Here is a 27,039-nt window from a genome sequence, read left to right on the forward strand (position 1 = left end):
TTCTGCTGTCATTCCTAATGCCTTCTCAGATTTCATTACTTTGTCACTGTTAATTCAGTTGTGGACACCTGTGATCATTAACCAATATGCCTAAATCAGCACACACCCCCATCCACTTTCTAGCTGATGAGCTCCCAGATTGCATAAGAAATTGTCAGCAGTCCATCAGAGAACTCCCTTGCATTAGTCTCCTTTGTACTACTGTAGCCCTCACAGCTGCTCTCATCTGATGTTCTGATATGCCTTTGCACAGATGACGGCTCTCAGCTTTGCAACACCAGTCCTTATGATTAGCAACCTCCTGCTTTGTGTGCCAAGGCTGCTGATAACAACATCAAGTAAAATAAAATCACTCCCAAAACTGATCCTTGAAGAACTTTCCCAGTGGCCTTCCCTCTAGTTTGACAGCTGCTACTTCAATGCTAGCTAGTGTTGTCTCTTCAGTCTTCACTACCTGATGCATCTTACAGATCCTTGTCTTCTCAGCTTAATAAATTCTCAAGTGTTACCCATTTAGATATTCACTTAGATCTAGAGAGATTAAATTACATTTCTTTTACCTAGACATTAGGTACCACTTCTGCATAGAACAGAGGGTGAGGGCTATATTCAGAGGGTTGTATCCAAAAATATATTGCCATTTTGAAAGGAGGGTTGAATTTAACCACACAGACAGCTATTCCAGATTTCCCAGTTTCAGGAACAGTCAAGATATTTCAAAGCTCAACATCTAAGATGGCAATACTTGTTGTATCAATTCACTCTAAAGTGAGTTCTAACTCAGGCCTTCAGGATTTGTTCCTCTCACATCTGAATACTAAAACTGAATTACAGTTGCAGCAGGACTTTCTTAACATGTTAGTGTTAACTTTTGCTGCTAGTTTCGCTAACAAAAATTGATCTCTTAATTCAGATGATCTAGCAGTGCACTCAAAATTCTTTCTTCTCACTATTCTTCCTTCTCCTGCTCCATACACACTGATAAGCAAATCATGAGAGAAGTCTGACTGTTGACTGCATGAATTTCACTCAGTAGGAAAATACATTCACCTAATTGCATTTCAAATGGTGAGGATCTAAAAAAATTAACAAGTTGTTCTATGAGTAGAGGAAGTAATGAAGACCAGTTTGGTGTCCTGTGTTACTCCATTTTCAGTACTTTGGCTGTCCCTTCTTCTGCATAGTTCCTATGACCCCACATTGCTACATCCCACCTAACTCATCTCCTTCAGATGCAGCTTCTTCCTCTCTCCTTCTTGGCCTGTGCATGCTGGCTGGCTGGCATTCGGCTCAGCTGGTTAGCAAGACAGCACCAGTGGAACAGGTAACTGCTGGTTTCATACCTTCATGGCCCGGACTGCTTCTACCCCATTCCTCTCTCAGTCTCAAGAGTCTTGCACAGACCTTGGATACCTAAAGACCTGTCCCTGCATTAAATCTGATTGGAAATGGCCAATTAAATGGCCAATTAAAAATGTATTTGAATGACTAGCAATGAGATTGCATGACCATGTATACTTTAGCCTCTCAAGAGATGGCTAAAATTCTCTCGGAGCGTGCGTGTCAGAGAAAATTCTGCTTGTGGAGCTTGTCCGGCTTCACAGTTTGGAAGCACAGTGTTGTGCGTAGCAGTCATTCCCACCACCAGCTACTGAGGACAGACAGGACATTTCCCGTATTAGCAATTATGAGAGTGATTAGAGTCACCTAATTATAGCTGTGCAATGACAAAAATCTCAGCTCACAGATGTCAAGTTAGCCAGGCTTTTAAGTCTTTCATATCCCGTGGCTTAGATTATTCCTGCCTTATAATTTTTCAGATCCATGTTATGATTTTATATCCAATTAATTCTGTGGGAGGACAGAAGTTCCCAAATGAACACAGAGTAAACAAAATCATTAAGAAATGGACTTCTATAAGAGTTCAAGTCGTCATTGCATTGTTAATATTTTTCAGTAGTTCAGGTTTACAGGTTTTGTGTGTGCCATATGACATATTAAATACATAGCAAATGGCTTAAAGGCCTGGTTTTGTTTTCAAAGCCACTCCTGTACCACTTTTAAAAAAATTGTAATTAACCAAAAGGAACCAAAGATGTTTTGACAACTCATGAACCTTCCCTCAGTGCAGCTGATTTGCATATAGTGTAGCTAAGAGGTGTATTTGACCCAAGTATTTATAGTTAAGCCTGAACTTGTCATATATCAAGAAAAGCTTTATTTTCATTTCAGTGGTTTTGTTGCAATGCAATTCCAAGAAACACCAATTAGCTATCAAATGCTGACAACTTGCTCTTATCACTGATTAGGGCTAAATATGAACTATAAATGTATCACATTACTGTAGTGCAACAGCTCATTACCAGTCTAGCTTTCCTAGCTAATCTTTTCTACTAATTTTTATTTAGGGACCTACTGGCTAGCTCATCTGAAAATTATACACTAATGATCTGCGAAGAATTGAGAGCTCTAAATGGTAACATGGGAGAAAAAACAATTCTGTTTGATCTCTTTATGTTATGATAGATGCCATTTAATCAATTAGCACAGCAGAACATATCATTCCATTTCAGAGCTGGCAAATATAAAAGAAAACAGAAAAGGGTGAAAGCTTCACACACCTCTAGGCCTTCTCCACCATGTAGAAGAGCATCATATATAGTATCAAAGGATGTTTAGGTGCACAGTCACTGAGACAGCAGTCAAGACACAATTTCCTGTGGGTCTTCTACAATGATACCAAGAATGTGACTGCTGCTAGTAGAGGGGACATGTCAAAGTTGGGGTTACAGCATTGTGCATCGTGTCCTGTGGAGATGTCGGGCAGCAAGGTGACTCAATACGCATCCTGGGGTGCCTGCTGCTGGTTAAGCCTCCAGAATATTCAACATGAGGGGCTGGGTCTGGAATGTCCCAGAATCAGAAGCGTGGCTTGCACTTATGCTTGCCTTCTTCTACCTCACCTGCTTGAGACTACAAACGTATTTGAGAAACTAAAGATACTCCAGCAGTGACAATGAGTGCTTCTTAGTTATTTTCCAGAATTATATGATAAATCAAAGTTACTTCATAGATATGTTGGAGATACAGAAAGAAAAGAAACCTATGTTTCATAATGTTACCATTTGTTTATGGGTGAAAAAGTTTAAAGATGGAAAGATGCAGGTAGGATCAGGTAGGAAAATGTATCTGATCCACATTCTGTTAAGCTTGTGTAAATTAAGGTCATCATGGGATATAAAAGTTACATATTTAATAACTAATATAAACAGATTGAGCAATAACAAAAATATTTGAAAAACAGAACAAGACCACATTTAGGGGCTATCTCATTTCCTGCATTCTTAACTGTGCTAGTTTCTTTTCTGAGGACTGTGATATTCAGGCAATAGTACGAATATTGTGCCCTGTGTTTACTGATTCCAGCTCTGAATTAGTCAAAATAGATATGATCAAAATTCACAATAATGCCTCAAAGAAATTATGTTTGTAAAACAACCACTCAGACACATCTATTGTTGATTTATACTTGTACAACTCAAAACTTAGATAATGGCAGAACGCAGTATGTTGAGCAAGTTTTTAACACTCATCTAGCTCTGACATCAAAACAGTAAGCCTTTGATATGCAAGAAGCTGGACCTTTTTTTCCTAAACATGGCAGTAGAGAATTTTTCTTCCTATTGTGGGTGAAAGGAGAAAGAATCCCTCACGATTCTTCTTCTCAGAACCTGCACAGCAAGAGAACTGAAGATCTGTTGCTCTGCCCAGATTTTTAGATCTACCAAAAGAATGTTCTCTACATAAATATGCAATGGTTTTCAGATTTAAGTGCCAGAAATGTTTCATTATGAACACAATCAGACCATAGGGTTGGGAGATGTTCATTCCCTATAAGAAAGGAGCTAGAAAGAAAAAGCACTGTACATATAGTCCTACTGCATATTAGGAGATTAACCAAGGGTAATTTACTTTCACATTCATGCATTGAAAAATGTAGTGAAAGATCATATAGGCAGCATATAACTTACAATGTCATCATAGAATACTTAACTCCTTGTTAGATAAGTCCCTTTGTATTTCCGAGAATAATCATTGGTAAAATTTACTAGCTGGCTTCTGGCACAAGGGCATTTTACTTTCAAATTATGCAGTCTTAAAAAGGAACTTATATGAAGCTCCAGTTGGTGGCCCAGTTAATGTTTAATACAGAGAGAAGAATACAGAACTCATTAGGTAATATGGATTACAGATTGGATATTAGTAGGAAATATTTGATATTTTATATTTCTGAGAGATGAAGTAAGGTGAAGCAACACACTGGTAATACTTATCATGCAGCATACAGTTATTGGTTTTATATCTATATGAATGCAAACACAAAATTATTAAGAAAGTTATTTGTGTTCTGAACTTAACATTAGTTTCCATAGAGAGAAAACATCGCTGTTTGTTGCATAAAAAAGATGTGTAATTGCTAGTCAAAATGACTCTCACACACCCACACTATTACTCTTAGAGTCGAATATTAACTCACTATCATTTCATACACAGCCTGCAACATTCTTTATTCATAGCCCAACAGTAGATGTTCCCTGTTGAAAAGATCTGGTATTTTGTTGTTACTCTCTTCAGTTATCTACTGTTCTCTCATCTTCCATGAGAGGGATACCTTTAGGAACAGCAGAGTTTGCTCGCTGATTAGTTATTGGAACAGCTATTAGTGTGATGCTCAGATTCCTTAAAAGGATCAGGTATTGCTCCACAGAGAAGCACCATTGACAGATGGAACCTGGCCAGTGGAATTGAAAATTTATTTTTAAGGCTTATACTATCTTTTGCACGGTGTGATGTAGTAGTGTGTTCAGAGACACTATGAATTTTCTTGGGAGTATGAAAAAATCCATTTCAATTTTCAGAGGACACCTAACAGATGTGATTGTGATACCACTGGAGACCAGAAGAGTTCTGCTACAGTGCTGCAGGAGCAGCATGTCCCTGCCTGGACTATCCCTGACCCTACTGTGAAGACAGGTGACAGTCCCTGGGAGCATGTACATTCAGATTCACATCAGCCAGAGTCTTCCTGCAAACAACACCCTCATCAACGAAAACAGACATGGTACCTGCAAATGGACACAAAGGACTTTACTAGTTGTGAGACCAACTTGATGTTTATGTCTAACACACACAGGAATGATTCTGGGCAAAGGAGCCCACAGAGGACTGTGCCCTGGTTTCAGTCACGACAGACTGCAATCACGAGCAGCTCAAAACCAAGAAAAGCCACTGATTGTAATGCCAATGCACAGCACAGAGCCATCCAAAATGGCAGCAGTCACCTAACAAGAGAAAAGGAAATCTCTTACCAGCTTAACAGGCTTACTTTGTATTCTGTATGATGAAAAGACCCTAAAGGTTACCAAAGCACACCCTCACTTTTTCTATAAAACACACTTCACAGTAAGCAGCTTCAACATTAGCAGAAAAAAACAGGAATGTTTCACAAATCTCACTGGACACAGTGCGGTAGGGTGCCAACTGGTTCTCTTTCACAGACACGTATTTTGAGAGTTAAATCTTATTCAGCCTCGGTCCTTCATCAGCGTCCCCCCAACAGTTTATACATCCCTGTAATCTATTGCAACTACAGCTGTTACTCTCAGTCCCCTTTGACATCAGAGGAGCTGTCCTTCACCACCCCAGTAATTTCCACACATGAGAGAGATGATCAGAATTCAGCAGGTGCATGTTGGCATGACCTGACTGAGAACACGGAACTCCAAGAATACTCTCTCCCTCTTGGAAAATTTGAATTTTTTTGAAGTTTCTAACCTTTGAAAACATTTTTGTTTGTTATGCATACATGCCAGCTGGGCAGCAGATCTGGATACTGCATCTAATTCCTGTCCTCCTGCACAGGCATGTAACTTCAAAACACTTCACATGGAGCCTGTGAAAACTGTTGTTTGCAAAAGAAAGAGAGGAAACACAGCCTAGGAGCACAAAAGATTCTGCTACTCTGTTTAAAGCTGGAGGCAGACATGTAAATTGTGTTTAATCCTTAAAAGACTGCTCAAAGGAGTTTCAGGTCCCACTTGCACCTGACCATGTGCTTTTGACAGCTCATCTTGTAAGTGGCTCCCCTCCTTTGTTTTCCATCTCTCTCTCTGAGCTGAGCAGTGCAGGTGCCTGGTGCAGTCTGAGCTGCCCGAAGGAACTGGCACACACGACAGTGGAGCCATGTGAGACCCCTGCCCTCTGGTGCTCCCACTGAAGGCAGGCAGGACACCAGGTAAAGCAGCAGGCTGTCCAAGTTACGGTGAGGGCAGCAGGAGAAAGACTTCAGTGAGAGTACCTATTCCTGCAGAGTATAATGTGCCCTTTTCCAAACTCCAAAATCCCTTCATGCCTATTACTACTCCCAACTTTTTTGTTCTATTTATAGGGATTGAAGACTGTATCTCCATAGCTTCCATGTTTGTAACAGCACCCAAAACAGCCACCACCTTCATTCTTCTACTCAGCTCTCTGCTCTCTGGAACCAGCTGTACCAAAGGGAACCAGAAGGGCTGATACTTCCAACATTACGGACGTACATTTTGTCACTGATTTTCAAAGTGAGCAAAGCTTTATTTATTATCAAGAGCATGAACTAAGAAATAGGGAGAAACAATCTAGTAACTCCCACCATCTCTCAAAAATAACCCACTGGAAAATAATTTTAAATATGGCAGATAGAACGATTTTTTCTGATGGGATGATAAGACAAAACATAGCTGAAAGAAAATACAGCTAAAACAGTTTAACCTGCTGTCTGACATTCATTTTACTGAGTCTTGTCAGATATTGCTAGGAAGCATGTCACCTGTATGGCATTTATAAACAAACAATGTTTTAAAAATTAAAATAATCTAACAAGTTCATCCTGCAACAGGAGAGAGAAGTAATTTTCATATTTCAGAAGATAGTTCTAACCAGCTTGCTAAATTCTAAAAAGTCAATGCATATTTTAAAAAATCCCCCTAACATCTGTTCATTGTGTATAGACCTGGAGGCAAACATCAACCACAAAACTTTGATCATCCAGCAGAATCTGGTATCTGAAGAGCACAAGAGGATTATCTTCATTGCTTTACTCTCAATAGATGCTATGAAAATAAGAACTTCAACAAAAGTTCGTATGGAAAAAAACAGCTTGCAGTTGTAATGCTATTCAAATACTATTGAAGCAAACTGGCTGAAATATACTCCACTTGCAACCACAGAATTCTCTTAAAAGCTTCTAGGGCCTGTAGCACTCCATCAAGGGGGTGATGTCAAAAAGAGTCCAAGAAAAGAAAGAGTTTGAAGAAAAACTGTTCAACTATTTGCCCAGAAAATGTAAACACAGGTTCTGTTTATTTTTAAGTTAAGGTCACAAATACTATTTATATACATTGAAGAGGAAAATCAGAGAGTCCTGCTTGTGCCACTTCAGTGGTCACAAATCCCTAGTTAAGTGTCAAGTTTCTGTATAAATTTCTTGAGCTTCAAATTCATGGTCATAGACCCACCTGCAACCAATCAATAGATGCTTGTACTTTCGCAGTCTTCCCATTCACCAATTCCATCAATTACATCCATTGCAATCCCAAACAAACTCAACATTAGGTAACACGTAACCACATACTGCCTCTTTCAACAAATAAGCTGTTAATCATCAAACACTGAACATGAAATATCCCTTAGCAAGGATTTGAGGATTATCTCATCTAATTACATATAAGCATGTTTTCTAATCTGTGGGTTTAAGCCAAATCCCAATAAAAAGATTTCCATTGATTTACATTGAGTTTTGGATCAAGCACTGGGAGAACTTGATTTTGCAATTCAAAGAGAAAGAAACCTTAAAAAAATGTGTAACTAAATGATGAAGAAAAAAAAGTGTTTAACAGAGCTGAATCATCTGTCACAGGAATGGACTGGACAATTTGGTGGGGTCTTGAGAAAGATATTGCTGAGACTTTACGGATTTCTTTGATGTCATACAAGTGTAACAATCCATACAACTGCTGGTTTACAGGCTCCTAAAAGCAGAGTTGATTCTAGCAGACACACCAGAACATATTTTATTGTTTATTTGTGTATCTGTCAGTCATGTGCAAACACTTTACAATCAAGGATGAAGATAAATTATCAAAATGAAAGTACAGATACTGAAAATTGACAAAGATTTGGACCCAGAATTCTAAACTGAAATTGCATAAGCCTAGTCCCTAACTCATCTTAAACAGTTTATTATATAACTGTTCATTCATAGTTGTTAGTTACACATTTATTTTGCTTTTAAATCATTCTACCAAGGACGTGTTCACTTCTGCTCTTCAGTAGTTATTCCACTGACTTACAGGAATCCCTGTTGGCATGCTTTAAATTTTGTATTCCTCCCTCTCATTACTTAAGGATAAGAAATCATTCTGCCACTTTATCTCATGAGAAACAACTCTTTCCTCCTGTGTGTATTCACATCCTTGAAGCACTACAGAGTAGTTGTCATCTCCCCTCTCAGAGGTCTCCTTTTTCCTGCAAGCTATGAAGCTTTTTTCTGTTGCTGTGATCTTCCAGGTGGGTAACCCTCTCATCTCAGACCATTCATAATTCTTCTTGCTTCTCTTTTAAATTCTCTGCAGTCTGCAACCTTTTCTTAGTGATGAGATGCCCAGCTCCAAACAAGGCGCTACATACTCGCACTACACTATGAAAAGCTGTTCCGACTGCAGTGGGATATCTTTTGCCCTGAGTCACACTGGTTTTGTGCAAGGAAAGAAGGATCAGTAGGGAAATGAAAGTTAATTTCACACATCATATCCATATGCAACTATTCATGAAACTAGAGATAACCAAAAATGTGAAGTGAGCCTAATAAAAATTATTACATGCTTTTTGATAATTTGCTGCATTGTACAAGAGCTAGTTATTCCAAGGATATGACTATTTAAAAATTGTTCAATTATACATGAAATGAATTATCACCACATTTCCACAAGAGAAAATGTATTAATGTTCAATTGAGCCTGAACCAGTGGGGGAACAGGTGAGAATCAACTGCTGGATACCCTGACTGAAGGTTCAAAATGGCATTTTAATGAATTAAGTACAGCTTAATTTGTGAAAAATGAAAGCACCACAATGGCCTATTTGGGCTCCATTCAAGCTATATTTCAGGAATAACTGCACGCTATTGGATTGCTTGTTCATTACCAGTCACGTCTGTGCTGGCCCGAGACCAAAGTAGTGTCCTTCCATGATGCAGTTATCTGCTGCTCATAGGAATGGCTATCTAAATGCAATTCGTAATTGCTATTAAGTCTGACTATAAACCACAAGCACTTCCCTTCTCGTTTCATTTTGCAGTCCATCATCATTTGCTTGTTACAGTATCTGTAAAGTAGTAATTTGTTGAGATGTTCAAAGAGCATTAGAAGAGCTAGTTGGTGAGGTCTGATTCTTCTTGCTGGAATACTTGTGCAGAATGGAGTCTGTCTGCTGAGGTCTGTTGTAAGCCTGGTGTAACAGGTGTTCAGGCTCAGTGCATGTAACATACTCACACCCACTACGCATACACACAAACACCTCTGCTCCAGTTATTATCACATTATATAGTCCTGCCAGGCTAGCAGGACTGAGCTGAAAAACAAAGCTGGGGAATGGCAGCACCACTGAAGCTCTCCTTGAGGATTTTGTCTACTATCTCTCATTAACTTGAGGATGAAACATAACACTGTAAGATGTGTGCAGATAAAGCTCAAATTTGCACTATCAGCTGTATAAACTATTCGACAATAAAGTGCATCGTTGATGAACTCTACAAGCAGTGATTGCTGGGGCATATAAATCCATTATTCTCATGCTCCTGAGTTGCAGATTAAATTACTCTAACAAAACACAAGAAGTTTTCCTACATTCACAGACTGTGTATCTCCCTTATTCCATCTATTTTACGTAGTTCCCTGAAATAAAAGAGGAAATTGTCAGAAATTCAACCTAGTAAAACTGTCAGATACAGAAAAACCCCAAAGGTGGAAGTAATTGCGCCAGATGCTCCAAGTTCTCGTTATGTCCATGCTGACAGTGTTTCAGTGCTCTTGCAGGCAACTGCACTGCACTTACATATTTGCCAAAGCCCTCTGTCCAGTGTCAAGGAGCATGCACCTAAGGCCAGGGCCTCAGCTGGTGTACGATGGCATTGCTCCAGTGGCTTCAGTGCCTGTTAACCAAGGCTCTTGTCCATATGACCTGGCTGCCAACTTCGTGGAAATTTTTTTTGTTCCTGAGCAGCTTGTGGTTTTGATAGCTAATTAGGAACTATTTCACATTCAACAAAGTATTTATTGACGGCTCTCCTACAACTGGATCATTCAAGGGTGTTTCTCAGGCTTATTCCTCTTTTTCAATAGGCTCATTTCCTCTTCTTTCTTTACTTCCTGGTTCTTCTCTGTGGATTGTTGTCTCCTTTACACATAACTTCAGTGTCTTTCAGAGCTCTTCCATTAATTTCAGGCTATTTCCCAGCCCTGTGATTCTGTTTCAGCTGTCTCTCATGTCCTCACTTTTGTTCTTTTTTTTTACCCCTTCTTTTGCTCTCACATTCCACAAGTAAAACAGTAAAACAGTTCTTCATCCACTTCTTATATATTCAATACTAAATTAACACAGAAAGATTGGAGATCCCAAAGGGCACACCGGATTTTTTTCTTAGGCTTTCTGTGGTCTTGGTACCATGTTTTCATTGAGGAGGAGCAAAAGACATAGGTGCAATAGTGCAAAATAAAAGTGTTTTAAATTTCTCAATGAAAACCAACAAATGTTATTTTAGGTTTAGGTGTTGATGAAGTAACTGTTAAATAGATTGCTCATTGGCATATAGTTCAAATGTACCATTGAATTCTTAGGCCTAGTAAGCAGACATGCTTGTGTGAATTACACAGTTCAACAAAATTCAACAGAATTCAACAAAGCTAGGACTTAGTACAAGCTCATAAAAAAGGATAAAATCTCCAGTACTAGTACTAGTTATTGTACAGGAACTGTATTGTGAACTGGTTTTTAGCTTTCCTTATCTCTTTTTGAAAAGTTTCCATTAACAATTCTTTTGAGAAAATAATATAACTCATGCTACAAATGAAAAGGCAAGATACATAAGCAAAAGATGCCTGGAATCCCAGTTTTCACACACAGCTTTTTACAAAGATGAAACAACACCAGATACACCCATTTAACTCAGAATCTGAACTATTGGATGCCTCCAATCCTCATTTTCATTTTTATTCCAATAATCAACTAACAATTTAAAGAAAATATCCGATATGCAGTTCATTCTTTAGGCTAGTATACCACAATATTATAAGCCAACATTTTTCCTTTTCTCTTTACTTAAAAGTAATAATATTCTACTCTTGACCAAAAAAACACCAGATTATGCTTCCCATTAGGGTCATTTATGTGAGTCATTAACTCTGAATAAGGGGAAAAAATAAGGCAACACAGTCCTAGCAACAGTTAAAAATTGCATAATGCTTTTTGCCAGCTGAATGCCCTTTAAAAAGTCCTATTTGAACGTTTTCTAATTCAGTTTTATAAATGGGAATAAATAAGTAAATATATAAATAAATTATTTTCCAAAGGTCATGCAGAAAGAAAAAATGGATTGGCCTATGGTTTAAACACCAGATTAGATCCTAAAACATGGTGGCTCTGCCACGAAGTCTCTTGTGCAACCTTGCACCACACACTTAATATCATTTTATTTTCTGTGGATAGGATTGAAAAAACTAATACCAGCATGTATGATCTGGGAGGAACTGCAACCACATGACAGAGAAGCAGAAGTGCCAAGTAAAAAATTCATGCTTTTAACTCACACCGATTTATTTTACAGACAAGACTTCCTCCTTGGATAAGCATGTAGTTTAAAACATAGGATTCCTCTGGAAACACTAGCACAGTAAGAGAGAAGCCTATTAAATAAAACAAGCAACAGTTTCTGAAAGAGAAAATCATACAGCTTTGCACTTTCCCATACAGTTTTCTTACATTCTCACAGTCATTAAAATGTATAAAAATGACTATTTCCAAAACAGCATTACCATGAATTATCACCACCCATGTTGCCTAGCAACTCGAGTAATTTTTGAATTGTGAGCTATATAAACCAGTATCTGGAGTTTGTGCAAATGGATGTTCATTTGGGGGTTTAAAACACATTCATCTTGGAAATCAGAGGCAGATAATGCAGCACTAATGTAAAACTGAAATTCTCTTAAAAACATAAAATGGCACTAACAATTACTGTAGCTCAGCAAAACCCTTCTGTAGCAGATCTAAACCCTATCATACTTGGTCAGGGCAGCAGTTTACTCCCTTGCTCTTCCTTGGGCTTGCAAGTGCCCCTTTCCAATTTTTATGAAGATATTTGACATTACCATGGAGAAAATGATTCTTGCCCAGTCTTCTGAAGGATTTTTTTCATAACTCAAGAGCAAAAGAAACTGGTGACATAAAATGGCAATGTATTTAATCCAAATTAAAAATTCTATTTTTATATAACATGCTGAGCTGGAAGAACTCACTGGTTCATACCATGACAGAATTATATGCTTACTAAGGTTCAAAATAGGACTGGACATAATAGTGGCAAAGAGATCATCCACTGAGATATTAGAAAGAGATTATAAGTACGTATATGGAACATAAAAACTCCCAGAAATCATGGCCTGGTCCTTGCTCCTTAGCTGCAAGTATTTGCCCACTATAGAGATTCTTGCCCATTCTTCAGACCCATGTGGAATTTAACTTGGACACAGGACAAGACCCCAAACCATATTGTTTGATGTCTGAGAATTTCTGTATTACTTTCTTACAACTTCAGTAGACAAGTTCCTGCTAAAGCTAGTGTCAACCTGTGTTACTATTTCCAAAAATTGAATGGGAGTGGGGGAGCGGGGTTCCCAAGGGAGAAAGATTCCAATTTAATGACTTCCAAGGTAACAATACAAGAAAAACAATAAAAGGAAAGCAACATGCTGAACAACAGCATGTGTTTTTCATAGATACTGCAGGCAGAGAGGCAAATTCATCCCTGGCACAAACACACAGATCACTGAAGGCAGTATAGCAGTAGCATCTGCTTATACCAGCTATGAATCTGAACAAGCTTTTCCCTACAACTACTACCTGCAGAGATAAAGCTGGATACAGCACTGAAGGCAGTTTAAGAACCTGCAGCCTCTTAGAGATTAGAGAACCAAATTTCTGCAGTAAGAGAAAAATCTATGAATTGTGAGTTTCCGGGCTCTCAGGAAGCAATGCAATACCTACTGACAGGCTGCCACAAAACACTTAATGGCTGTTAATTAGCTCAGATAAAGAAAAGATGCTCCATTTTGTCTGCTGGTCTATGGAAATTTGCTGAGACCACACACATTGTGCAGAGCTATCACATAAAACACTTCCATTGTTTTAATTTGGTCCCACTAAAAAAAGGCAGTGAACAAAAATTTTATTTTATCCTCAACCATGAAAGTGAACACCCCTAGAGAAAGGCAAATTATCTCAGCTAGATAGGCTAGTCATTGCTCTAAACAAGAGGTGCCACTGAACACATATCACATCTATCTATGGGATACTCAGACTCTTCTACAATGCAGCACACACATCCCCACATCTCCCTTCCTCTCATCACCACCAAGGAGCAGCACACACCTGTTCTGCCAGATTACTGAGCAAAAAGTGTTTATGTTCACTCAGCCACCAAAACTCCTATTTCCATTGCTCATGAACAGATCACATACAGGGAAAAATGTTTTCTGGATTCTACTCAACGAGAAGAAGACAAAATTTGATCCAAAATAGGCCAGTGTTTTTTTTCAGATTACATTTTAAAAGTCCTTCTTAGAAACAAGGTGCTGCCTCTGATTTACAGATGACCAACCACTTCTCTATAGTCTATAACACCTGTTCTGAAAGGAGTGAATTCAAGAGGAGATTGTGGTCTGAAGAGAGCTTCAGTAGTATAGACATTGATGGGAAACTATGCTGGCACCTCTGGCTGTGTGAGAGATTGGACATGCAGTAAGTAGAAGAAATGTTTGGTAATGCTTTCTCCTGGTCAGTCATTGCCAGGAAAGACAGTTGCATTTGGTAACTACTCCTTGTATGTTTAGCTCAAGCCTAGAGAGCATCATTAACATCTTTTTTTCTATTCTATATATACAGTTGACCTTCCCTTCAGTCCATGAAGTTCAACAGGAAGGAAAACAGATTTTTGATAAGTATAGTTTGAGTTACACTTTGTGAAGTTCAAAATTCAAGCTATTTTCACACTATGACTAGGTGCATGATTCACAAACAGTTTAATGAATGTTTATACAAAGAAATTTTGTTGGCCCTTAACTGAATTTCAGTCTTACTGAGCTCTAGGAATGGGAATATTTCCAGAAAGCACATTTTAAGTACAGACTTCTAAATAATTTTTGAAAATAAATGTTAGAAGATAAATAAAATTATAACCAACCTCAATTCATTTTTATTTTCCAAAATGAAGGCAAAACCAAAGAAGCAATCTTGAATGAACATGAGAAAATAATCATGTTTGCAACGTTTTAAATTATAAAAAGGGTAAAATCTACAGACTGAAATATTGCTCTGTGAATGACTTGTTTTGTTTTCCATGTCATCCTATTGTTCCTAACTCCCGATGTCATACACGTCCTTCATGAATGGTGGCACTCATTGGCAGTTTGATTACAGGTTGCTACTGTAAGCCATTCCCACGATGCTAGTTGCTATTCCTTAGGCTCTAGGCCAGAGAAAAGCAATACCATCCACAAAATCAGAAATTCTCAATAGGAAAGCAGTGTGAGTGTCTGGCTTGGGTAATGAATCCAAGCTTCCTCTCAGACCTGCACACATGACAAATGGGGTGAGGCAACGATGAAGAGAAATGAGTACAAAGAGTACCTACGAGGTGAGCAATTCCTCTCATTCCCCAGAAGCCGCCTGCAGTAGCAAAGGCCACTTGTCTAGTGTGACAAATAGGGCTACTTCTTTTTTGCAAGCTAAAGGCTGACACTGAGATTCAAACTATATTAAAAAAAATGCAAAGTAACCTTGGGTCACAGAAGGAATCTGATGACAAACATGCATACTCATTGTGACATATATTTTCAAGAATGTAAATTCCACACAACGGACAGGAAAATAATTTTCTCTATAGTGCTGCATTATGGCAGCAATGTTTCTCTCCTTGGAACAAACATGAAATGCTTTGGAACACAGAAAAATCTTTGAACAGTCCCAGAAAACAAAACCCTAATGTGCTGAACTTCAAGCCTTAGGATCTGTCAGGCACCTGGGTCCTATTTCAGCAGGCTTCTTCCTATGAAACCTGTTTGTCAAATACAGTGCAGCTACCAGATGTAAGGTTAGGTCAGGTGTCACTGAACCTTGGGAAGGTTTTGCTGTAGCTCAAGAGGGCTGCATTGACCCCAGCAGACTGTTTTCCTCCTTACCCAAATCTGCCTCAGGCCCAGACAGACAAATTGCTTTCAAGCATCCTCCCATTAGGTGCAACCCAGAATACCACTTACTTGTACGGGATGTGTTTGCTTCCATTGACAAGGGCAAGGATGACATTGCCCAGTGCTGGCAACGAGAGGCAGAGGCCAGAGCTTCCCTCACGGTTTTTGCCGAGTACTTTCACACAGCTGCCCAGGTCAATAAGGTGCAAGCGGCTGCGACCTCCAGACACTGCCATAAACAAAGAAAGCAAACAGTTAGTGCATGTCTCCAAGAGCAGCTTCCCATGAAAGCAGAGCACTCATCAAGACTTGTGAAGAGGAAACAGCACAGAAACTTTCCCTAATTCATGTTAGCAGACACAAACTGTAGGAGTCCTGTTAACTCATTGTCAGTCTTTATTGCTGTACACTGCTGTCTACTCCAGCCTTGTTTAAAAGTTGCCAAGGCTTTCAGTACTCACCCTCTCCTGCAGTTTTAACTCTGTGAGAGCCACCAACATGATTCTATATTTTAAATATAGCTTTATTAGCCTTTACCTGGGTTGGCTCTGTTCTGTCACTGTCACTACTCTTCCTCTGTCTGGAATACTACAAGGCTGGGAACTGCTGCTTAGTGAGCAAGGATCCTTCTCTTTTTCTTCCCATCCTGAATACTGAATCTTAAGAAGAACCTGTGGTGTTTGTGGGATGTTCAACTTTGCTTTAAGTCTACATACTCTTACATTATCACTTCAGCTAATAAAAGGTTTGCCGTGCTACGCACCATCTCAAGTTATACATTTGCTAAAAAGAAGTATTAGCACTGAGCAGGGACATTTCACAAGCAAGTATGGCAATGGGAGCAACTACATGATAGGAACCTTAGAAAAGAATTTTACAGATGTATTTAATTGCTTTGTAAATGTCTTATCAATCACAGACGTCCTTTCTCAAGGGCCCTGCATTCAGCAGCTGAGGTACCGTGCCATGGCAGACACATTGGTACTGTAAGAGGTAGAAGGATTACATAGAAAAGTGAAGAACACACTTGTAAAACTTCTACGTATTGACAAAAATGTGATTCACAATCATATAATTTTTCAGATTCAGAAAGTGTACTATGAAAATGTATATAAATATAGAAAACATGCAGCTACTAATGCTATATATAACTATTAACTATAACATAAAATGTATTAACTTACGCTGAAAAAATAAGGAAAGATTTCATTTTACTAGCACTGCAAGACACAGGGCTCACTACTTAGTCCTATTTACCTGGTGTCTTGCATGACACAAAAATTTCTATTAAAATAAAGAATGGGTTTCTCTAAAATGTGTTATATATAATTCTGTAATTCTGTTTCAATTATAGTTGATGGTTAGTTGAAAATTAATAACAATAAAACAAGTAGATTTTTATTATAAAAGAAAAAAATTAATTAAGAGAAAAAGAGAAGATATGAAAATAAAGCAAGCAGAGGGAAAAAAAGAAGTAAGAAAGAAGAGAGAAGATGAAAGAAGACAGAACACTCTTCCTGTGAAAGTGATTTATGCTATGGTATTTGAGAATAACATTCCAAAAGTGTATCCAGTGTCTTTGTCAGAAATTTTGTTTTTAAGGCCTGTTAGTTGTTCAGCTACATCAGGTGTTTGGCAACACTGGACTTCTATGTATTCCTCTCACAAGGAAGTAGAATCCACACACACTGCAGGCTCCTGCATTTGCCCCAGAAAGTTAGGCTTCCTTGGGGAACCGGTCAGGCATCTGCACCTCTGAATTGCTCATGGAGGACTTTTGTCTCCCCTCTAAGAGTCCTTAAAAATCTTAAACTTCAGAGTCTCTGAGTCTTCTAAGATTGCTACTCTCAGAAAGCTGAAATTATCTTTTTTGAGTATCTCCCAATCATTTCACTGGAAAAACAAAGAAATGCATTTTGTTGCCTACTGAAAATGATTGCAGGTGACATTATTGAATCATATGTAATGAGTATTTCTGTTGCTAAGATTACCAGATGTCAGGGAAACAAAAGAAAATGAAAGAAATCACTAACTTTCGAAAGCTCAGTCATATTGTTTCCACATATATTCCCATTACAGAGATTGAGGAAATGCAGAATAAAATAAATTGCTAGATCTTTCCTTTTAATTTCATTTACATGCTGAAGTAACATTTTCAAGATTGTAGATCCTTTCGCTTGAAAATGAAGTTATTTGTTAGGCAAGTTCTCCACTAATGTACCTGGCAACTACAGAGAAAAGAAGTGAAACATTGTAACACTTGTTTTTGTCTATGGCCAGAGAGACTGCAGAGCTGACAGCTGAAAAATGACTGTGCCAGTCCTGCCACAATGTCATTTATTTCAATGGTGCTAGGCCTGCTTCATGACATTCTTGGTAATGAATCTAACAAGGAGGTAAGTACAGTACCAATGCCTTATTCTAACAGTAATTTTTTATCAAAATCACACGTTAGTCAGCCCTTTAATCTCTTATCCTTCAGAAGCTGAGGTTTTTGAGGTTTATTTTGTGTTTTTTTTTCTTTTCCTTCTTCCTATCATTTTTTAATCCTGTTACTGGAATCTATATATCTCTCCTATCTTCATGGTTTTTTTCTGAGAAGTCCTTCATTACAGCAGGAGACAGTGATAATCACTAGGCGCCCTTTCTGAGCAACTGGAATTCCCTCCTCATTCAATTATCAGCAAGATCTGACCCTGCCTAGCTTGTAAGGCCACTCAGATATGGGAACTTGAAGACAGGAGGTGGTATGACCACTAGACAAAGATATAACTAGAGACAGTGGGCAAAGCATGCAATATTCTAATCCAATAGGATCATGTCTTCTTTTTTTGAAATTATAGCCACAGGAAAATAATATTTTCCCTTTTACTAATGGCATTTGAAAACAGTAGTAAAGGACTGTGTGTACATGTGCTTGCATGCAGTAAAAAGCATTAAATATTAAATAATTGCAATAATTATTCCCTCAAAATCAGCCATTTTATTTCTATAAACCAATCTGTTTGAGTATTCATAGTCTTCCTTTCCACTGCAGGGTAGTTAATTAATAAACCTTTAGTTAACTGAGATTTCTGCCTGCCAATTCCACAGGGGTTATTACTTAAACACATGCAAGCTGCATTTCCACTTAGAGCAACTTTCTGGTTTTCTCTCTTAAAAGTACAGTCAATGTAAATTTTCTTCATTCAAACATTAGACATTAACACTGCAGTGGTGAGCACCCACTACACATCATAGCTTGCAATCTATTCCTTATTGCAGATAACCTATGCAGAGCCAGAAGCTGAAACACATGCTGATTCTGCAGAATTGCTTAAGCCCACAAATTTAAAGAAGCAGATGTCTCCAGTGTCTTTTGAACAAACTTTTTTCCCTGTAAAAAACTATTATTTGAAAAACGAGTTTTAATGTGAGAGTTTCCTTTTACAGGAGGGGTGCCTCATATTATACAAATCTTTCATCATTGGAACTTACTGAAAAAAAAAACCTCTCAGTATATCTGTAGTCATAAACAATTTGGGAGTCTTGAAACAGAAGACAAATATAATAAAAAATATAAATGGTGTGAGCCAAATGAAAGCTTTGAAAATTATAGCAATATAAAAGTAGACACAGAAGCATCTCATGGACAAGTGGGAGATAGAAGTAAAGACACAAGCCAGTAAAACCATCTCTAACAAAGAGAGGGAGCAAGTCTATCTGAAAACTCCAGAGCCTTTACAAAGGACTACAAGAGTCCTCTGCACTACACATAGTTTGGCCAGCAACTAAAATAACATGTATCTCCAAGACAAGGTACAGTTTATGGATTGCTAACATCAGCTTCCCAGTTCCTGGATTGCCAGCATGAGCTTCGCCACACAATGCCCTATTCAGGTATTGAAGAGGAACAGTTAACAGAAGGGTGAGGAGTAATTCCCATCACCACAATATTTTAATCCATTACCTCAACACTATCTGTAGAGATAATAATAAAAGACAATTTGAGAAGCACTTTTTTTTTTTTTCAGATGGAAAGGCACACACAATGCTAAGAACTGTCAGTATGTCCACAATAGCAATTAAATGGACAAGTGACGGTAATAATTCCCAGTGGCCTTCAGTGGTCTTTGGTGTGTCTTCACCTGGTACGCGGATGGTCTGCTGGTATGAATGGCCCCATCCAATGCTAAATGAAAAACTCTGCTAATTTTTACCACTAAAGAATATTGTTTAAAGGCCCATATAAAGCCAGTTTCCAGAGAGGCCTGGAGGAGAGAGAAAGCAGCAAGAGGACAACTTACTTCCGCCTTTGCCGCTCTTCTCCATGCGGTACTGGTAGATGTGCAGAGTGAAGAGCATGTGGGAGTTGCGATGATCCTCCTCATCACAGTCCCGCTGGCTGCTGCGGCGTGAGGCGATGGCAGCATCCAGGAAGAAGGCAGCCTTCTCTGCTGTAGGGGCACGAAGCTCACTCTGATTCTGAAGCTGCAGTCGACACAAAGGAGAAATGATTTAGAAACTCCCACACAAGTCAACACCATCAGACAACTTACACCAGTCAACATATACTGTGGATTTGCTGCCTTCTGCTGGGACCAAATAGGAGGAGCTGCCAAAGGAATGAGACTCTCCTAACACTGGCAGTGGCAATAACATGCCCTCCAGGAGCCCTGATGGCTAATATTAGGAAAAAAAAATTGTGAACGACACGTCAATCCAAAACTCAGTAGGTGGTGGAGAGTGGCAGTGGCAGGGCTATGTGTTACCCTTCAGAATGTGTTAGAAGGGAGTAGACCACAGATAAATGGTCCCAAATAAATCAGGGAAATAACAGGACTGAAAATTGTGCCCAGTCCCATGGCATACGGGGAGCAGCACAGAAGAGAAGCCCTTTCCTTACCCCTTCTTACCAAAAGCTTATGCACCTGCTAATAAGCCAGGGCAATCCATTAAATGGAACAAGGCAGGTAATGTACATACATTCACATTTGCGGGACTTCAGTCCCAGTCACCAGCCTGCTCTTAACTCCCCAAAGTGACAGACAGCTTAGGAGGGCAGATATTATTAACCCTCCCATAACATTAGGAATGCATGCATGTTTCATGTCATCTAAGATTAGGTTGTCTGTGAAGGGACACGTGACTGCGCAATCTGATAGCATCAGTTTCGGCAGTACGCAGAGCTGGCCCACAGCCCATAGGATAAACTTGTTTTGTCTGGTGTAAAAACAGCAAGGAACTCCCCTTCTTGGGGTTTGTTCCCCTACTATATAATATAGTAAAGTTCTCTTAAAGACAGTTAATCAGCCTGAGGAGGGATAAAGCTGAGGCTGTGTGTGGGATGGGGCGACGCAGCTGAAGGCTAAGCGCTCTCAAGAAAGAGAGAGGCGGGCAGGAAAGAGTTAACAAGGCAAGCAGAAAGCAGGCCAGTCTGTGGGCTGATCTCACTAATGTAAGCAACAATGTGCACACTTGGAAAGGTCCAGTGACAGACAGTATGACATATGGTCATCATTCATCTGCTATACACACTGCTGATTCTGCATATTTGTATGGCTATAATATAATAACCTGCTCTCATTTGAGGATTTTGAGAATTCAGGTGTAGGACCTCCAGAGTCGCTATGTCTTTTAAGTACACATAAAAAGGGTTTTTCCCCTTGCAATTTAATTCAGTATTTTACACTGCAGAGATACGTAGATGTCTCATGGAGATACTTCTTGTTCACTGATCTAAAATAATTCATTTTGTATATAGCTGTTCTGCATCTATATAAAAATAAGCCACTATAATGGGATATTTATTATTATTGCTATTGTGCTTAAATACCTTAGTAAAGGATTAAGCTCTAAGGAGATGGTAGATGTCACACAGTTATGTAACACAAGTAATGTACATATGCTAATTCAGATCTTAACTGACCCATCTACCACCACAATGGGAACTGTGAAGACCCAAGTCTCTCGTCTCACATTCACTAGACTGCACCCATTAGTGGATACCAGAGGGTGAGATCTCTTGAAATAGTGTAAGTATTTCATAAAACACTAAAGTCAGGAGTTAAGAGAGAAAGAGAACCCTAACTGTTATTTAAAACCAACAAGCAACTTTGTAGTCCTTAGGTAGAAAAGAAAACAATGAAAAAAATATGACCTAAGTGTGCCTAAAAAGCTTAAACCACAGAGAGATAAGACACAAAATTTATTACTTGTTGTTTAAAATCTCACAGTTCATGACTTTTGTAGATATGAATAATGATCTCTAGATGCTTGGAGCTGGATATAGTGTAGATGACCCTGTGGGTCTGTTCCCTCCTCCCTCCCTTCCCCATCCTTGGATAGGCAGAGCTCTGCAGGTTCTCAATGGAATCAGCCTTTGCCTTTCAGGTTGAAAGGACATATTCAAGCTCTATCATGCTGGTTTGCTCCCTCTTCATCTACTCATATAAAAAGCGTATTTAGGCCCTCACAGACAGCAAAATGAAAGAATAGACTTTTTTTTTCCCTCAAAGCAACAGTGGGGAAAAGATAGGGCTGCTGAGCATTTCTCAGGGTTATCCAGAAAATACATGAGCCAGTAACTCATTTCTGCTAAACCTCTGAACCTGAGAAGAGTTTAAGTTATTTTTTACTTGCCCAGCTCAGGAATTTACTTCTTGGCAGCAATTAATAAGTAGTGATTAATGCTTCCTGCAACATTGCTAATGCAAATGCTATAAATAATGTAGTTTATAAAGAAATAAACAGCCATATTAATGGCCTACAGCTATTTGTGCAGTACTGTAAATATTTTAGCTTGTTGTTTTACAAAAGAGAGATCACACTTTTTTTTTTTTTTTTAAATGAGGTGAATTTTTGTTTGCACTGAATGTTTTCAAATTTTATTGCAAACACAAGCCCCTGCTCAATATCAGTTATACCAGAGGTACAAATATTTAGGCCAGGAGAGCAGATGGTCCTGCAGCTGCAGGTCATAAAGTTCTTGCATGTTTTAAAGTAAACACTTTCAAGTCTATAAACTTAATGCTCTGGGTAGTTCTTGAATTTGAACCATCTCAATAATTAAAGAAAAAAAAAAAAAGTCATGTTCCTTGTTTCAATGTAAAATGAACTTTGGATTCACCTGCATGCCACAAATGGGATCTTCACAAAGGTAGACACCTGGGGACTGGCCATCTTGCAGGCTGCCTGTAGCCACTTCTGACAACAGGTCTCTCAGATTTTCTTCTTTCCCCCACACTTCCACTGCAGAAATTCGGACTGAGAAGCGGGCTCCTGTCTTCTCTTTCCGCTCGTTAATCAACTTGAAGAGCCATGAGATGGCACAAGGAATTATGCCAAGGTTTTGCATGGAATCATCCTTCCCAATCATGGTGTATGACTTCCCTGTCAGGAACAGGGGGATGAAGAAAATAAAACATTATTCCCAGGACCTTCATAGCCTTCTGCCAAGAGAGATTTTCCTGCACAAACTCCTGGAAACAACTTCACTACAACAAGCACAGTCAGCAAATGGAAAAGGTAGGCAGACAGACAAATCAGTACATGGAGAATGCAGATGAAATCTTGAGCTGCTTTCAAAAACCATTACCTCGTGCATTCCCCTGACATGTTCCATTCCCCAGGCAGGGTGCTGCAGGACCCTACCATGTAAAAGTGCAGACTCTGAAGGATGTGGGTGAATTGTGGAGAGAATTGAGTAGAGAAGTGTCACGGTCTCTAAAAATCCCTACTTTAGATACTGTAAGTGTAGTATTCTTTCAATACCATTTTACGTCAAAGCACTATATTATATTTCATATGTCTCCAGTTTTGTTGCCTATAATTTGGCATAATCGTGGCCTGACGCAGCATGATCTTCTTTACCACCTGAAAAACTAAATTATCCTTTCAAGTTACATGTATATGTCTGCGTTTCTTTGAGACAGTAAAGAATGGAGATCATTGCACACAGACAACAAAACCCTCTTCATTCAAGAGACAGTACTTTCAAAATACAACTAGATAAGCATGAGAAAAACATATTATTACTCTTGAAATCCAATTATTTCAAAAGAATGGTGTGTTAATCATGACAATTCTCCTTTTTTATTTTCCTTTATTCTTCTTTCTTTTCCTTCCATGAATACCTACTCTAAAATTCTATTAAAGTGTTTGCAAAGTGTTCGTTTTGATCCACTGGTGACGTTCAGTTAACCATTAAAGTAAGAATTGTTAGAGACACTGCAGGAACAGGTTAGTAATGAATGAACTGTTTAATTAATTAGGGAATAGAATATGAATCAAACTCTTTTGAGTGTCCAGTCACAACACTTGAACAGTGTCATCACAAACATCAAGTATTTAAGTGAATACTAACAGCCTTTACACAGTTTGATAAAAGTGGTATTTTGGCAAACCATCTCCAATACCAAGCACATTTGTAAAACTGTAAATCATTGTTGGATAATTCATTAACAACTGAAGACAATGCTAAAAATTGTTGTAGTAATCAGGAGATGGAATGAAGCAACAATTCAAAGATAACTTCTGTTTCAAAGACCATGTTGTTCAATATTTACACAGTATTCAAAGATGTGTAAGCAAGAGGTGAAGGTGTAGTACAAATCATGCACCGTGTACTACTTTCAAATACAATTAATATACTCAGACAAATGAAAGTTTCTTTTCCCTAATCTAATATACTAGCAATCTTGGGTTAAAATATTAATTTTGCTGCTTGAGTAGGGAAATTTAACAATACCAACCAAGCTTGGAATGACCAAAGCAGAACACGCAGCCGTCTGCCCCATTGACCACAGACTGGATCACCTCAGCCACAGTCCCAGCACATACTTCAGCCTGTCACAGGTATTTAAAAAAGAAAAAATAAAAATAGAATTAAAAAAAAAAAGAAAAAAAAAAAAGAAAAAAAGAAAAGCACTAATAATAACAAGGAAAATAACTATTTTCACTGGAAAATGGTAGTAATGTCATCCCTGCTCCAGTTAGCATGTTGAAGTATCAAAAAGTCTAATTCTGCTTGTCTCATTCATGTGACCTGTGCTGTCAATGGGAATGACATTACTTGTGTAAGCACATGAAGCAGGACTTTTGTTCAGTGTCAAGTAAGCTTCATTTGCTGAACCATCAACGTTCTTCGTGGGGTTAAAAAAACCTGCACGTATTGTAAGGAGATGTGGTTGGTCTGTTAGAACTGCCTATTTAGGGGATTTTAAAATACAGGATTTTAAAATTTTGATTAAAAATCAATCCAATACTGAGGAATTTTTACAGGCTCTATTATTTGCCCAATTATGGATTGAGTTCAATTACAGTAGCATGTTGGTAAAGAATATCAGGGGAACAAACAGCCTCTTTGGTACTAGCTAGGTGACTCTATATTACTATGAGTCTTCTCAGCATTTTGTAGCAGTAGGCTCTATTCTGAAGACTGTAGCAGTATTTTAAGAAGCATAACTAGGCATTCTTGGATTTAAGGTTCAAGAAGGCTGAATGGTTTACAGAGCTTCTGCAGTAACTGCCCATCAATAGTTCACGAAACTAAATCAGAATTCACAGTTTAGTCCTTGATGGGAAGTACTTTGCATTTGATAATAAATACATAAATTCACCTATTTCATGACTATTTCTAAACTATCTCTACCATATAACATAAAATGGGCCAAGTAAGGGACTGTTCACAGGTCGGCCCATTGAACTGCAGCCAGGCATTAATCTGGGAGGTGCTAGCTGCTGGGACCAGAACTAGGTGAGGGACTGGCCTAATGACACAATTATATGGCAGTACTTTAGCTGGTCCTGTGTCCTAGTTCTGTTTAGTTTATGAGTACAGAAACAGCCTTAGAGGATGGTTGTCTAATTATACTCTGCAATGCTACTGTACATTTCTGCTGTCCTCGTGACATATGGGTACCACAGTTCATCAATCCAAAGAAGTCTAATAAAAAGAAGAAATCTGCATATATACACATGAATAAAGATTTGTAGATTAAAATCCCCAGCTTCTTATTGCAAACTGTACAATAGAACACTGTAAAAATAACCCTTGACCCCTTAATGCATAGAGGACTGTATTAGAGAACTGCATTTCTGATCAGATCTCTGTATACATCAAATAATATTCTATAATATTCTTGTTGATATTTAGGATTTTCCTACTAGGCACCATTTAGCACATTTATTGCATGTATAATTTTAGGAGAAATTATTTAAAGTAAAGAATAAAGAAAACACACAATTATCAAGTTAAAATTTAATAAAGTGATTTCATTATTGATGATGATAGACCAAATTCAGCCCTGAAGGCACTACTGCTGCAGCAGAAATGAATTTGGCTCTGGTGCACACTACTATTTCGATAATTATTCTGATCATATATTGCCTACCTGTGAAGCATCTTGGGGGAAAACCGCATCAAAAGCAAACATCTTGGGTGGAACCTGATTTCCCCTTTTCTGGAAAGCATTCTGACCTCCGCAGGCCAGTGGGTCATAGAGTGTGATTTGCTTCTTACGAGGGTCAACTTTTAAGAAAGAGCTGGATTCAGAGGTGTCTCTGGCAAGCGTGGAAGAAATGCGCACCATAACTTTGACCTGTCAGCAAACACACAAATAGACGAGGACATTTCATTAGTCTGTTGCCTGGTCTAGACTGGTATGTTGAACAAATTTTCCAATTACACTCAACCAACTCATACTTGCTTATTGTAGCTAGTGTCTCAGTGGAAGTTAACGAACACACAGGAATTATTAGGCAGAATTTGTCCTAAAATACAGAGTAAATAAAGCCATAACTCACCTCCATCTACTTGCGTATTTAGAATGATGATGTACATCATGGTGTTTTAGTGTCAATGTTACTCAAGTACAATGATGAAGTATTACATCACCTTGTCTTACTCTCAATGTAAATTGAAAATTAACCATGCCCTAGTGACCCAATTAAGAAAGCTGAAAGGTAATCTAGACTGCTAAGCTATCAGAACTGCTGCAGTTTCTACAAAAAGTCTGATCAAAAAAAGCACATAAAAGATCTGTAATTTACACCTTTACAATTTTAATTCAAAAGCAAAGATGAAGTGCTCTGTTCTAAGTGTCATCATCAAAGAGTTGTGAAAAGAGTCCTGTTTTAATGGTCAGATTTTGAAATTATCGTCAAGAGTGGATGTAATAAGTTCTAAAAGATTTGTTAAAACATGTTAGTTCACAATTCATTAAATAGCTACATAATAAAATGTTATTCCTGAGACAAAAATAAATGTTCATAGATTTAATGAGGTTATGCTGCATCCTTAGCCCAGTTCGTAAGCAACTTAGCTGTGAGGAAAACTGAGGACAATCAGTCTGGCTTTGGCTCTCCCCATAAATTCACCACCTGCAGACACTTAAGCTTCCTGAACTTTACAGGGCAAACATCACCGCTCTCTCTCTGCCAGCTCTAGCCATACCCACACCCACTTTGTCCTAGAGCAGACTGACTTTCATACCAACTG

At 38.5% G+C, this 27,039-nt stretch overlaps 1 protein-coding gene across 2 annotated transcripts in view; it reads right to left on the minus strand.

The window, feature by feature from the left end:
* The window catches only part of KIF26B (kinesin family member 26B), a 283,959-nt gene that overhangs the window by 39,748 nt on the left and 217,172 nt on the right, over nt 1-27,039 (minus strand). For both annotated transcript variants that reach the window (XM_050315249.1, XM_050315250.1), the window contains 5 exons: nt 25,934-26,140; nt 24,293-24,386; nt 22,669-22,931; nt 19,847-20,030; nt 15,630-15,789 (listed from right to left, as the gene is read on the minus strand). In XM_050315249.1, coding sequence (XP_050171206.1) covers nt 15,630-15,789; nt 19,847-20,030; nt 22,669-22,931; nt 24,293-24,386; nt 25,934-26,140 — 908 coding nt within the window. The remainder of the gene's footprint in view (nt 1-15,629; nt 15,790-19,846; nt 20,031-22,668; nt 22,932-24,292; nt 24,387-25,933; nt 26,141-27,039) is intronic.

This window comes from Myiozetetes cayanensis, unplaced genomic scaffold (genome assembly GCF_022539395.1).
Source record: "Myiozetetes cayanensis isolate MyiCay16 unplaced genomic scaffold, myiCay2020 scf2-11, whole genome shotgun sequence".
Taxonomy (NCBI): Eukaryota; Metazoa; Chordata; class Aves; order Passeriformes; family Tyrannidae; genus Myiozetetes; species Myiozetetes cayanensis.